Source organism: Schistocerca cancellata, chromosome 2 (genome assembly GCF_023864275.1).
Source record: "Schistocerca cancellata isolate TAMUIC-IGC-003103 chromosome 2, iqSchCanc2.1, whole genome shotgun sequence".
Classification (NCBI taxonomy): domain Eukaryota; kingdom Metazoa; phylum Arthropoda; class Insecta; order Orthoptera; family Acrididae; genus Schistocerca; species Schistocerca cancellata.
In genome coordinates this window covers 681,999,633-682,015,017 of record NC_064627.1, presented here as the reverse complement: position 1 = coordinate 682,015,017, position 15,385 = coordinate 681,999,633, and the positions used below count along the sequence as shown (strand labels likewise).

General features: G+C 45.5%; 1 protein-coding gene across 1 annotated transcript; it reads left to right on the top strand.

Annotated features, from left to right (window-relative positions):
- The first annotated feature begins 12,499 nt into the window (after nucleotides 1-12,499).
- LOC126157544 (allatostatin-A receptor-like) lies at nucleotides 12,500-15,136 on the top strand. Its single transcript, XM_049916382.1, has one exon. The coding sequence runs from the start codon at nucleotides 14,690-14,692 to the stop codon at nucleotides 15,134-15,136; it is 447 nt and encodes a 148-aa protein (XP_049772339.1). The 5' UTR covers nucleotides 12,500-14,689.
- The last annotated feature ends 249 nt before the right edge of the window (nucleotides 15,137-15,385 follow it).

Sequence of the window (15,385 nt, the reverse complement as noted above, 5' to 3'; positions counted from 1 at the left end):
ATCGCAAAATTACGAACTAAATAACTTGTTAAATAAGAAATTGAAAGAAGCGTTCGTTTTTGAGAACCCCATGAATTTACAAAATTCTCAGATACGTAACTAACCGGTGTTAGCGTCCTCTGATATAAATAACCTCTATACGAACATACCAATTGGGGAGTGTCTTGAAATAATAAAGAATAATTTGTTAACTCATGTAGGTTAAGTCAGGGAGAAATCGGTGAGCTAACTGAGCTGCTTAAATTATTGATTTCTTTCAACTATTTCCAATTGAAGAATTTTTTAAAACCACAACGAGTCATTGGCCATGGGTAGCAGCCTGGTTGGAACCATGGCAAACATCTTAATCAGTAACTTAGAAAATAACTTTTTTCTTCTGAATATACTTTCAAACGTTACATAGATGACATTATCGTCCTGATGAAGGTTAAAGAAGTAAACGTTCAGAATTCTGTAACAACTCTGAATAGAATGCAGACGAAAATACTGTTTATATTTAAATAAAAAACTAATGTCATACGTTATTTGAACATCGCCATTAAGAAACAGAATGGTAAGCATGCCTTCAGCATATTTAGGAATCTGGCGACTACTGGTATGATTTTTAACGCTTCTTCACGTCATCCATTGCGTTGTAAGACTGCTTGTTTTAATACAATGCTATGCCGAATGTTAAAGTTACCGTTGGATGACAAAAGTGTAGAATAGAAATTGGCAACATTAAAACATATCGTTGTAGCTAATGGCTAATCTCAGGACTCAGTCAAAGATCTTTTCGAAAAACTAAAAAACAACTTAACTGCAGATAACCAGTATAGTGTTACTTCAGGTAAATGCAAAAAGCAAAAACCTAAGTTAAAATACATTCCCACGAAATATGGAAGGAAGCTATCCGACAACACTGAATGACACCGCCGGAAGTCAAATGTATGGCCTGCATTTAAGACTTCCAATACACTAACGTCTACATTAAAACACGAAAACTGAGATGAGTATTGAGGCGAGTGCAGTGGGTTTTATGTGGGACAGACGGGTAGGACAATTTTTACGAGATTTAAGGAAAACACTAGTATTCATAAAACCACTTCCGGATATCATCTCCGAGACAGGAAGCATAACATTACTGATATCCTTCGTAACATTATAGTCTCTCATATAATGTTTCCAAAAGTAGAAAAATACATGTACCAGAATATCTAAATATTTATAGCTATAAGAAAATATCTCTGAATAATTTACTGAGTAACCAATTATAAGGGATTTTTTTACTGTATTTGATCATCTTTTGAGATTTCCTTCACGATATTTCTTAGGTCAAAGTGGCGTATTTCTATAATTTCACGAAATTTGCGGTATATTTGTTATTTGATATTGATTACCTTTCGCTCATACATTGGAGTTGTGGCAAACCCACAACGTAAGGAAATTGTTTTCCCTCTTGATTTGGCGATATTCATGGCCTTGAGCATTATTTTATGCACTTACGTCAGGCATCACGTACACGATAGGCGACACACTACGAAGTTGGGACACGGTCACATTTTGTTTTGTTATTTATTAATTTACAAAACGTACAGAATCATTAAACATAATAATTTCTGGGACAATGTTGTTCTTTCCGTTTGACCTTGTCATTTCCTATTTCACACTTAAACCTCAAGCACTATGCTCTTACCTAAACCTCGATGTACAAGTTGATAGCTTAATACAGTGTGGACTGTATATAGCAAGCAACCCTGTCCTATATGTATTGTTCAACGACTTGTTCATACATTGTATGAGTAGAATAATTGATTATATTATGTGGCAAGTATGTTTTATTGTATTACATAGCACACTTCACAATTACGCTAGTTATTAGTGTGGCCTTCTTAACCGTGTCTTTCACATCGAGACCTCGACCAACGAGCTAGTACATGAACGTCGAGCTACATGTTGATAGAATAATTATTGTGATTTGCGTGGAACCAGCTAAGTGATTCCATTGTGTGGTTGCTATACGTACCATGACGTCTTTGTGGTAGTTATGAGCGTAACATTTGACGTTCCCTTTATAGTTCCTTCAAATTTACTTAAGTAGACCGAGGTACCGAGCAACAGTGTACGTTTGTCGAGGCTTTATGCTACGTGCGTATTATGACATGTATATCTTATTGTATTTATTTTTATAATATACCCATGCCACATGACTGGCTTCACTACTTGTGTATTAAACGATATATTAAAGGTACAGTGATTCCTGTTATGTTTTTAAGGTGGATTTAAATTTTATATAAATTAATTAAAAACAATTATAACAAAAAAAGTGTAACGTACTATTATTTGTATTATTTATTGTGTTTCTGAAGTGTAACATTCGTAGATTGTGGGTTTGCCTTTATAGTTTTATACGACACGAGGTGCTTTTACTTGTAACTACGTCCACAGTGCTATCTGATGTCCGGCTGTAACGCCTATGATGTTTAAATGAGAATCTCTGTCCTCATTCTGCTAATATAGGACATAATTTTATATAATCAGTGAAATATGGTCGGATGTAATAGTTATTTTATGCCTGACTTGCTTGTTCTCATGTTCATGAAGAATCGTTCTATCATATGACACAGTACACAGTACGATATGCATTTGATTTGTACTGCAGAAGATACGTTATAGTCCTTGGTACAGTCCTTGTTTATGTAAACATTTACTACTCAGCTTTGCATCTGATCCCGATGTACTTGAATAGTTGATCTATGCTTCACAGATCTGATGATGGCCACGTAGTTTGCTGAAACCGGCCGTCACAACAAATGCTGTACAACAGTGATCTTGCCCTCCTGAAGCTGTACTTCTGTTTCTACGTATAGGAATATGATGTGTTGTTCCAACAGGGCACTGCTCGCCCACACACTCTGCCTGTGAAATTCAAAGTGATCTGCATGACGTGCAGCAAATTCCCTGGCCAGCACGATCTCTGAAATCGTCTCCAATCGAGCAGTTGTGGGATATGACGGGACGAGAAGTGACTCTTACACAACTACGTGAACAGGTCGAGCAGGGTTGGCATAATGTATTCCAGGACAGTATTCATCATCTGCAGGAACTACTGGATTCCAGAGTCAGCACCTGCACTGCCTCTCGTGGAGGTTACATCACGTGCTAAGAGGGGTGTTTCAGCATGGTCGATACCTGGCACCTTAGAACTGCTTGTGCTATTGATCGTTAAATGTAATAATTTCGTATATTCTATATGTACTGTTGCAACAATAAATCTTGTGTGGACTGGAAATCTCTAAACGGGTATACTAATCTTTTCCGGTAGTGTGTATGTAATTGGCTGGCTCTGAGCACTATGGGACTTAACATCTGTGGTCATCAGTCCCCTAGAACTTAGAACTACTTAAACCTAATTAACCTAAGGACATCACACACATCCATGCCCGAGGCAGGATTCGAACCTGCGACCGTAGCAGCCGCGCGGTTCCGGACTGCGCGCCTAGAACCGCTGGACCACCGCGGCCGGCTGTATGTAATTAAATGTGTTCCTGAAGATGAACAATGAAGCAGCAAAATTTGCTTGACAGAGTGACAGTACACAAACGAGGAAACCTCTATGACAACTGAAAGACGAAGGAAAGCTACTGTGCGGTTTGACACCTATGACGCGCTTTTTACTGGCGGAGGAGCTTGTATTATTTAATGATGGAACAGGAATCTCGACGGACCATGCCTAAGGAACGCTCCAGTAACAGTGATGTAGAGCGATCAGAGACAACATGAATATTGCAGGCCGTGTTGAGGGATTCAATCATTCTACACTCCTGGATATGGAAAAAAGAACACATTGACACCGGTGTGTCAGACCCACCATACTTGCTCCGGACACTGCGAGAGGGCTGTACAAGCAATGATCACACGCACGGCACAGCGGACACACCAGGAACCGCGGTGTTGACCGTCGAATGGCACTAGCTGCGCAGCATTTGTGCACCGCCGCCGTCAGTGTCAGCCAGTTTGCCGTGGCATACGGAGCTCCATCGCAGTCTTTAACACTGGTAGCATGCCGCGACAGCGTGGACGTGAACCGTATGTGCAGTTGACGGACTTTGAGCGAGGGCGTATAGTGGGCATGCGGGAGGCCGGGTGGACGTACCGCCGAATTGCTCAACACGTGGGGCGTGAGGTCTCCACAGTACATCGATGTTGTCGCCAGTGGTCGGCGGAAGGTGCACGTGCCCGTCGACCTGGGACCGGACCGCAGCGACGCACGGATGCACGCCAAGACCGTAGGATCCTACGCAGTGCCGTAGGGGACCGCACCGCCACTTCCCAGCAAATTAGGGACACTGTTGCTCCTGGGGTATCAGCGAGGACCATTCGCAACCGTCTCCATGAAGCTGGGCTACGGTCCCGCACACCGTTAGGCCGTCTTCCGCTCACGCCCCAACATCGTGCAGCCCGCCTCCAGTGGTGTCGCGACAGGCGTGAATGGAGGGACGAATGGAGACGTGTCGTCTTCAGCGATGAGAGTCGCTTCTGCCTTGGTGCCAATGATGGTCGTATGCGTGTTTGGCGCCTTGCAGGTGAACGCCACAATCAGGACTGCATACGACCGAGGCACACAGGGCCAACACCCGGCATCATGGTGTGGGGAGCGATCTCCTACACTGGCCGTACACCACTGGTGATCGTCGAGGGGACACTGAATAGTGCACGGTACATCCAAACCGTCATCGAACCCATCGTTCTACCATTCCTAGACCGGCAAGGGAACTTGCTGTTCCAACAGGACAATGCACGTCCGCATGTATCCCGTGCCACCTAACGTGCTCTAGAAGGTGTAAGTCAACTACCCTGGCCAGCAAGATCTCCGGATCTGTCCCCCATTGAGCATGTTTGGGACTGGATGAAACGTCGTCTCACGCGGTCTGCACGTCCAGCACGAACGCTGGTCCAACTGAGGCGCCAGGTGGAAATGGCATGGCAAGCCGTTCCACAGGACTACATCCAGCATCTCTACGATCGTCTCCATGGGAGAATAGCAGCCTGCATTGCTGCGAAAGGTGGATATACACTGTACTAGTGCCGACATTGTGCATGCTCTGTTGCCTGTGTCTATGTGCCTGTGGTTCTGTCAGTGTGATCATGTGATGTATCTGACCCCAGGAATGTGTCAATAAAGTTTCCCCTTCCTGGGACAATGAATTCACGGTGTTCTTATTTCAGTTTCCAGGAGTGTATTTTTCTCGCACGGGATATTGTTTGGAAGAGCAACTATTCATCAGTAACCGTTACTGTATCTACCAGTATTTTTTGCACTGATGTTTCACAATTGTAATAATGTAGTATTTATTGATTTGACGTAAAATTCCGAGAACGAGCAGCGGACCAGAGACAGCAGTTACCTCGGGCAGTCGCAGACACACGACAATTGGCTGGCAGACCACATCAGCCACAGAGGAAACGGCGTGTGGATGGTTTACAGTGACTGAAGTTTTACACACGTCTATTTTTATTTCAGCCAAAGTCACGAGTATGGTTAAAGTTGTACTCAGTTTTGACCATGCATTGCCCATTCTCCGAACATGAACGTCAACGTACGTCATGAAACCTCATAAAAAATAAAGCAGTAGTGGGAGAGGATGTGGTCCTTCACGTGTATAATGAATGATTCAGTAAGAGTGGACATAAATATGATGTGTCCACGGGAACAAATCGACGAATGAAGTGAGGTGTCCAAGATGTTTTGGTTTTTTTCTTGCTTGAAAGTATATAAAGGTAAGATTTGCGGAGTGGATGGGGAACTGCAGTTAGGACTGAGGAAGGAGACGGATGAGTGGTGAAAGTACAGGAAGTAAGCGAAGCTGTCAGGAAGATGAGGGAGATCTTCTGTCCGGTGAGATTTGCTGTTCGTCGCAACAATAATGGAACCTTTACGGTATCCTGTGATTTTCACTACAAACTTAACCCACTTTTATATTACGTGGCATACGGATGACTGACGAGAAGGCTGAAGATGAGTATTTGTATGTCTGCATAAGAATGTGTGGGTAAGATAGAGAAAGAGAGAGACTGAGACAGAGACAGACAGAGTGGGAGAGAGGAGAGAGAGGGTATGGTTCGGCGTCATATACTATGATTCAGTTGACAATTTTACGCAATCAACAGTACAGAAGAATTTTAAGAAAACTGAAAAATACATGCCGTCGGCGGGGTGGCTTGCGTGCCTCAGCGATACCGATAGCCTCACCGTAGGTGCAACCACAACGGAGGAGTGCCTGTTGAGAGGCCAGACGTATCTGTGGTTCCTGAAGAGAGGCAGCAGACTTTTCAGTAGTTGCAGGGGCAACAGTCTGAATGACTGGCTAAGACAGCCTTCCTGTACTGTTACTGCGAACAGCTGAAAGCAAGGGGAAGATAGAGCAGTAATTTTTCCCGATGGTATGCAGCTCTACTGAATGCCTAAATGATGCTGGAGTTCTCTTGGGTGAAATATTACGGAGCTAAAATAGTCCCCCATACTGATCTCCGGGAGGATGTCCAGGAGGATATCATCATCATAAGAAAGAAAACTGGCTTTCTACGGATCTGAGCTTGTGATACTAAATCCCTTAATCGGGCAGCTAGGTTAGTAAATTTAAAAAGGGAAATGGATAGGTTGAACATAGATACTGGGAGAATTAACGATGTTCGATGACAGGAGGAACACGGCTTCTGGTCAGCTGAATATAGGTTTATAAATACAATATCAAATATAATTAACGCAGTATTGGGTTTAATAATGAATAACAGACTAGGAATGCGGGTAAACTACAATGAACAGCATAGATAACGCTTATCGTAGCCGAGACAGACACGAAGCCCACCCCTACCACAGTAGAACAAGTTTATATGCGAACTAGCGCCGCAGGTGAAGAAATTGAAGAAACGTATGATCAGATACAAGAAAGTACTCAGATAGCTAAGGGAAACGAAATTTAGTTGTAATGGGGGCTATAATTTGATAGTAGGAAAAGGAAGAGCAGAAAAATAGTAGGTGAATATGAACTTGGGAATGGAATGAAAGAGTATGTTGCCTGGTAGTATTCGGCACACAGCATAATGTAATAATTGTTAACACAAGATCTAATGACCTTCAATGAAGATTTTACACGTGGAAGAGACCTGGAGACACTGGAAGGTTTCATATTACTTATATATTGGCAAGACAGGGTTTTCGGTACACGTGTTAAATAGCAAGACGTTTCTGGAGGAAGATGTGGACTCGAAGCACAATTTTTTGATTATATATTGTATTGTAAAACTAAAAAAACTGCAAAAATGTATCAAATTAAGGAGATGGGACCCGGATAAAACGGAAGAACCAGAGGTTGTTGAGTGTTTGAAAAGGGAGCATTAGGCAACAGTTGACTAGAACGCCGGAAAGGAATACAGTAGAAGACGAATCGGTAGCTTTGAGAGACGAAATAGTGAAGGCAGCAGAGGATCGAATAGTTTTAAGTATTCGATCCTCTGCTGCCATTTTGAAACTCTTGGATAACGCAACAGATATTGAATTTAACTAATGAAAGGAGAAAATATAAAAAATGCAGAAAATGAAACAAGCGAAAGGGAATACACACGTCTAAAAAATGAAACTGAAAAGAAGAGGAAGATGGTTCAGCAGGAGTGGCTAGAGGGCAATTGTAAGGATTTAGAAGCATGTTTCACTAATGGAAAGATTGATACCACCTACAGGATAGTTAAAGAGGTCTTTGGAGTAAAGATTAGTACCTGTATGACTATAAAGAGCTCCGACTGAAAACCAGTCCGAAGTAAAGAAGGTAAATGGAGTGTCTATACAAGTGAGATGATCTAGAAAGCGGTATTATGGAAATGGAAGAGGACGTAGATAATGACAAGAAGGGAGATATGATAACTGAAAACCAGTCCGAAGTAAAGAAGGTAAATGGAGTGTCTGTACAAATGAGATGATCTAGAAAGCGGTATTATGGAAATGGAAGAGGACGTAGATAAAGACAAGAAGGGAGATATCATAATGTGAGAAGAATCTGACAGAGGCACTAAAAAAGACCTAATGAGAAACAAGGCCCCGAGTTGACGACATTCTGTCAGAGCTGTTGATAGCCTTGGGAGAAAGGCAAACGTGCGTTTATAGCACTCGTGTGCTTATAGAAAGCTTCTCACAATGTCAACTGGAACACTTCATTCGAGATTGTGAAGGTAGCAGGGGTAAAATACACGAAGTGAAACGCTGCTTACACCTTATGCAGAAACCAAACGTCAGTTATAAGTGTTGAAGAGCATGAAAGGGAAGCAGTGGTTGAGAATGTAGCGAGACAGCGTTGTACGCTATCATCGATGTTATTCAATCTGTTCACTGAGAAAAAAAATAGGAGTATGAATTAAAGTTCAGGGAGACGAAATTAAAAAAAAAATATGTTTGCCGATGAAGTTGTAATTCTGTCAGCGGCAGGTTGGAACTTAGAAGAGCAATTGAACGGAATGTACAGTGTCTGTAGAGGAAGATATGAGACGAACATCAGAAAAGTAAAATAAGAAGTAACGATATGTAATCGAATTAAATCGGGGATCGGTTGATAATACACATTCTGAGACATCAAGGGATCACAAATTTGGTATAGAAGGGAATTGTGGGGTCTATAAGTTTTATGAGACCAAGAGAGGAATACAGTAAACAGGTTCAGAAAGATGTAGGTTACCATAGTTATTCGAAGATGAAGAGGCTAGCACAGAAGAGAGTTGCATGAAGAGCTGCATCAAATCAGTCTTCGGACTAAAGACAACAACAACAAGCACAAAGCTGCATATCCATTTTAAAATTGCAGAGCTAATAGTGAGTAGAATAAAACATCTAGCAATTTCTCGTTAACTGTATCCACACTGTCATTTTGAAGCCTAATTTTAGTTACATGCATCCATGTTTTAACATTTGTACATCCCCACCAATATTACTGTCATAAGGTTAAATATGAGAACATGAGAAGTACATTAGGACACAGGCACAGAAGGTATTACCATTAGTGGAAACGTCGTAACCAATAACCACCCAGCCGGGACAACAAAGAAAGATTCCTCCGTGTGTGTGTGTGTGTATGTTTGTGTGCTTTTCTTGTCTTCTAAAGTTTTAGGCGCTGCAGCAGGAAAGCTTAATGAGGGTGACAGTGTCCAGGCGTTTAGGCAGCTATTTCACCTTTCCTCCATTGTAATCCACACATATTAAAAAAGTGAATGTATGTGTGTGTGTGTGTGTGTGTGTGTGTCTGTGTGTGTGTGTGTGTGTGTGTGTGTGCATGCTGCACATTTCCTCCTAAACCACTGGACCGATATCAACCAAACTTGATACATTTGCCTTATTGTCAGGCGACACTCGCACTGGGTTCACAACCACCTACCTGCCGAATGGGCGGGAGATGGAAGAGAAGAAACGGCGTAGCTTCCAACGCGTGAATTCTCAGACTTAAGCTATCTAGTTTTTGTGAACAAGAACTCTTAGCTACTTCCAACAAACTGCTAATAATTTCAAATCTTTGCGAAGCTTTTTCTCGCTGACGACCCCTTAAAATGATGAAAGAAGAAAATTTTACCCCTTACTACTTTCTAGAAGTTCAAGCAGTAAATGTATCGTATGAGGCATGACGTTATAGTTTGTTACTTCTCTACTAACTAACTGTACTCGCGACACAATTTACACAAAGTATGCGTATATACCACTGAACGTATGCGCGAAATTATATGATCATAAGATACATAGTCCAGGACATATGTCATAATCAGTGGGACGAGTGAAAAACTGTCGCATCATGCATGGCGTTTAAATTCGTAGCTTCTTTTCTACTATGTTCGCAGCAAATGACCCTAAATAAACCTAAAAACGTTATATCGTTGTACTACTCACAGTTAAGGACATGTCATTAGCACGAAGCAGAAAGTCAGATGCGGTACGGGCGTGGACGCACAGCGCCAAATAAATACCTGGGCAATGCCAGGTTTCTCCACTAATAACATGCAGGGTGGAGAAAAATTGTGTAACGAAAGTTTAATTCTGGTTAGCTGATGCTAGTAGGAGCCCAAATTACTAATGCATAATTTTTAAACTACGGAAATTTGCGCCACGCGCTCCGATTGGCTGCGAGATTGCCCTGTTGCCGGACGCTCTGGACAACGCATGATCGCGAATGGTTTGGCTGCCGGAGATCGCGATGTATCCAAGGTGGCCCGCACGCTCGGTGGTAGCGCGCCAGCTTTCCACCCTGGGACCGTAGGGGCGAATCCGCCGGTGTAGCTTCATGATAAGACGTAACGGGAACAAATCCGTCAGCAGCTGTTAGTCCTTGTGCAGAAAGCCTTTTACAAATTGTGTCGACCATGAAAACGGCCTTTTTTGTAGCTAAGTCATTGTTTACTCAAAGCAGGTGAACGAACGGGCGACCTTCGGACGCTACACAAGCTTGGTAACGTCGAACGATGTTTTCTCGAACTCCTTCAAATTTTCGTGGCACTGTCCTAATGTGATTGGCGGCATGCTGAATGAGATCCATCAATTCCTCATCGCTTTTAGGCGGGTAGCGTCCGGGTGGGTGAACTAGAACCTTGACGAATGCCCAGAGGAAAATGTTCGGTGGTATAAGGTCTGCTGATCGCAGGGGCCTAGGCCTACTAGCACCTCTGCCGTCGAAGAGTTCATTTAAATATCTGCGCACAGCAAGACTCTTATGTGAGAGCGCCCCATCATGCTGCAATCACATGCGTAGCCGTACGTCCAAGGGAACATATTCCAGCAGGCCAGGTAGAGTTTCTTGCAAAAAGCGAAGGTAATTTGACCAGTTAAGTTGAGGAGGTAGACGGGGCGGCCCAATCTGATGGTCACCCACAATGCTTGTCCGAATGTTGAGTGAAAATCGTACATGGTGTCCGTGGACGTACGTGACGTGAGGATTTTCCCTTGCCCAGTAATGCAGTAATGAACGTTTCGAGTGTTGTAAGGGCCATCCCGATAGAAGTTACACGCGTCGGTAACCAACACAATGGCGGGGAAGTCTGGATTTCGTACAACATGTCGCAGAAACCACCGGCAAAACCCTAGCCTGTGTTCATAATCCGCCACAGGATTTGGGTCTTGGAGAGGGTGGAAACTAAATGGATGCTGTGCGTCCAAACCTCCCACACTAACCGATGAGTGGCTCCGATGTCGAGACCAACCATTCGAGTACTTGTCATAGGTGCTTCCTCGAAGCACTCGAGAACAGTCTCTTCAAATGCAGCATCCCGTCGTGCTCAAGGTCTTCCAGCATAACCATGATATCCCGCTAAAGAGCCTGTCTCGCCAAGTCGTTTGTGGGTGTGGCTGGCGTCTTGTTGGGTACTTTTCCTCATACAACCTCTGAGCTTCATGCGCATTACCTTCGGCTAGTCCATAAACAAAAACCATATCTCGTTGTTCTTTAAACGAATACTTTTCCGCCATGCTTACTGTACGACTAAATCGCAGGTGACGTGTTTGTGCTCCAAAGCGAAGCTAACGCGTGAATGCCTCTGACGTGTGGTGGAGAAGCAAGACGTATTCGACACATTTGCGCATCACGTTGGGGCAGTGACGGGGTGAGAGACGTTCGTATGTGTGAACCTGCAACCATAGAGCTGCCCGTCAAACGACGAACGGTAACAGGGCAACGCACGGCCAATCGGAGCGCGTGGAGCCAAGTTTCTGTAGTTTAAAAATTGTGCGTTATCGATCGACACAACATTAGTAATTTTTGGACAACATGGTTGTGGAGAGAAGCAGAGATTAGTATGATAAATTAATAATTCAAAAACATTCTTAATCGCATTTGTTATTATTATTACACCGCCAACCGGTTTCCACCCGACGTAGGGGTCATCTCCTGGGCGTTTACACCATTAGTCGACTGATGGTGGTGTCACTCCTGTCTACATAACGGCAGTTTCCTGACACCACCAGCAGTCGACCAATGGTGTAAACGCCCAGTAGATGGCCCCTACGTCGGGTTGAAACTGGTTGGCGGTATAATAATAATAAGAAATGCGATTAAGACTGTTTTTGAATTATTGATTAGTAATTTTGGTTCCTACTCAAGTTTAAAATTTCGTGACAAAATTTTTCTCCGCGCTGTATAAATCGTCACCCGAATGAAAACTGCTTACAATAGTGGTGCTCTGTGAAACAGACACACCGAATGGACTCTTACCGAATCTGACGATTGGCGAAAGACCCAAAGCGTATGTACGTGAAATTGCCTGAACCGAAGTACACCCGCAACTGGCCGACGCGTGGCTCGGGGCTGCGGCGGCGTGTTGCTTTCTAACGCAAGCGTGCACGCAGTTCCGAACAGAGGAGGTAATCAGCGGGAGTAGCAGAGCAGCCGGCGGGCGGCGCTTGCCGAGGCGGCCACGGCGCGGCGCTGGGAGGCGAGGCGACGCCGGCCGGCGGGGGCGGTGCCGCTGCCACGACGCCAGTCGACGCCCAGCCGCAGCCGACGCCGCAGCAGCAGCAGCAGCAGCCGGCGACGCTCCGACGACGCTCGCCGCCGACCGCCGTAGCCAGTGCTCCGCGTGTGCTCTGGCCCCTGCGCCGAGGCAGATGCAACCCGCACGGCGTGCGACCAGCTGCGTCTTCAGAGTCACCGCGTCCTTGTTGACAGACTGCACCTTTTAGCCGATCGGAAGTGTGTGAACTCCGCGCTGAACTCAGAGTGGACAAGTCACTGCCAGTTCACTTCTCTTGTAGAGATTACAGTGACTATGATCTAAAAAGACACCGCAACGATACTATATACAGTCGAAGACTCCGCCACCTATTATTGCACTTGCGTTTCGTGGACCAGTAACTGTGCTACTACCTTATCGGCCATCGAGTTGTCCCTCCCAATAATATAGTGAGAAGTGCTCATCTCACACGCAGGGCACCACGGCCGAGTGACTGCCGCGCTAAACGGCTGCGTCTAATTGCCCGGCGGGAGAGTGCTCCGCTTAATTGGCTCTGCGAACCCAGCCGACGGCCGTCGACGGCGAGGACCCTCGTCGGCGGCTGTGGTGTGAGCCGGCGGCGCCTTTGTGCCCTCCTGGAGGCGGCGGCGGCAGCGGCAAATGGAGGCGCCGTGTCCTCCAGCAACAAGTTGACGGCGGCGGTACTCCGCTCTCGGCGACCCGCTGAGTGGTCCAGCTCGCCCTGCAAAGTGGGTTGTCTCCCTGTGAGTGATGCTCCCATCTGGCGACTCTTCTGATTCCGGCGGGTACCATTACGGAGCCTGTGCGAGGCAATAAGACGCTGTACTACGTACTAATTTTATTTCAGTGCTAGTTAACAGTGCTATACCGTCGAAACAGGAACTGACGGTGTGCCTGTTTGGTTTGCCTGTAAGTATTATTTGTGGAGGAAAATCTTTTGTGACAGTGGCGAGTAGGGAGGAAATATTACACTTTTATTACAACAGCGCTGACCTCGAAGCAGCGCTGGATTCTCGAGCTCGGAAGAGACGCTATACTTGAGGAAGCACGTGAAAGGCGATGGAACTGTTTTCATAAAAACAACTATAAGGCATTCTAAGTTTAAGCATGCGCAACCAGTGACTTTGCACCTATACTTCGGTTCTTTGGTTTCGTAACTCGAAAGAAGCAATCTGACAGTGATGGTGTGTTAGGTATTTAGTTCCTGCGGCACCTTTATATAGGTAATCTCTTGCTGGCTTTCGTTACAGTGTTTCAAGACAGCGACTAAATATAAAGTAGCACCATATTTGCTGCTTGATGCAGTGTACTTGGCGAGATCGTCTACTTATGCCCTATGAGAAGTTTTAATTTTTTTTTTATTTTACTGTGGGAGAATTTATTTTGTTCTATGTAACAGTTTGGCGCTTGTGACAGAGTGGAAAGACTAATAACAGTGCTTATTTGACAATGGAGAGACACGACGCTTGTGCTTTCGAAGGAGCACCTGCTTGCTGAATGCGGATCTAGTTAAAGACGCTCTGAGGATTGTAAAGATCAAAGAGTCGTCGAAAATAGTATCGCAAATACATATTTCACAGAAGATCCCTCTTGCTAACGCTGCGATGAACAAGTTTATATGTAGGTGTACAGTATTTGTGTCGTTGAATTACTCTTAATAATGTACCTTCAATAATACAAAGTAGTTTTGACATCTGTTTAGCCTGAAACGACGTGCTAGTTGAGCACAAAACCCCGCGTCTGTTATGGTCATTAAAATGCTTTAAACCTTGTTTTTACGCACATATAAGCATAAGGTAGATAGTACATGTCGCACTTGAAGGTACTGCTAAACTAATAACAGTGGCACTGGTAGATTGCGTCAGTGAACAGCTGATAGGCGTACGATAAGTTGTGCCTGAGGGCCGTACACTGTGCTCAATGGAAGAAAGTGTTAGGAAACCCGTTTATCTGTAACGCGTGGGCGTTGTCGTAAGGGCTCCGATAGGACGCGGCGCTTGTCATTACTGCTCGAGCCTCGTCACCAGCGGCGTCGTCGCGTCGCGCCTTGTCAGTGGGCTCGTAAGGAGCATGAGCGGGCGTTAAGCGCCGGGCCAGAGCGGGCAGATTGCGGCCGGAAGGCCATGGAGCAGCGGGCGGCCGACTCGCGATAAGGCCGGCCGCGGAGCGGGCGTCAGTGTAGCGAGCGTCTGGGCACAGTAGCAGCGCGCGAGCCGCCATGTACGAGAAGTGCGCCAACTACACGGCCGGCGGGCCCGTCTCGCTGGTGGAGGCGGCGCTGCTCGAGACACTGTGCCGCAACGTGTCGAGCTCGGCTGCGGAGGCGGCGGAGGCGGAGGCGGCCGCGGAGGCGGCGGCCGGAGACTGGGCGGCCAGCTCGGTGCTGCAGCGCGCCGTCGCCGTCGTCGTGCCGCTGCTCTTCGGCCTGATCGTGCTGCTCGGGCTCGTCGGCAACGCGCTCGTCGTGCTCGTCGTGGCCGCCAACCAGCAGATGCGCTCCACCACCAACCTGCTCATCATCAACCTCGCCTCCGCCGACCTGCTCTTCATCGTCTTCTGCGTGCCCTCCACCGCCACAGACTACCTGCTGCCCTTCTGGCCCTTCGGAGACGCCTGGTGCAAGGTCTGTATCGCTCCGCGCTGCTCCCACCTTCCCTTTACATGAAGCGGCTCCTTTGTTAAAATAGCTCACGCTATTGCAGCCGGCTAACGATTCGATAATCGGCAGTATTTCGACAGGCGGTCACCATGTTTTAATATTTCTTGTTTTGTGGGATCAAAAATTTAAAAGCCTCTCTCACACCGGCCTGATTTAGCTTCACTGATCAGGATAGTAAAAACATGCGTATGTTGAGGCAATTTTCATTCACAAAGCAGGCTTATCACATTCACACAGTTTAATACTGTTCTATCC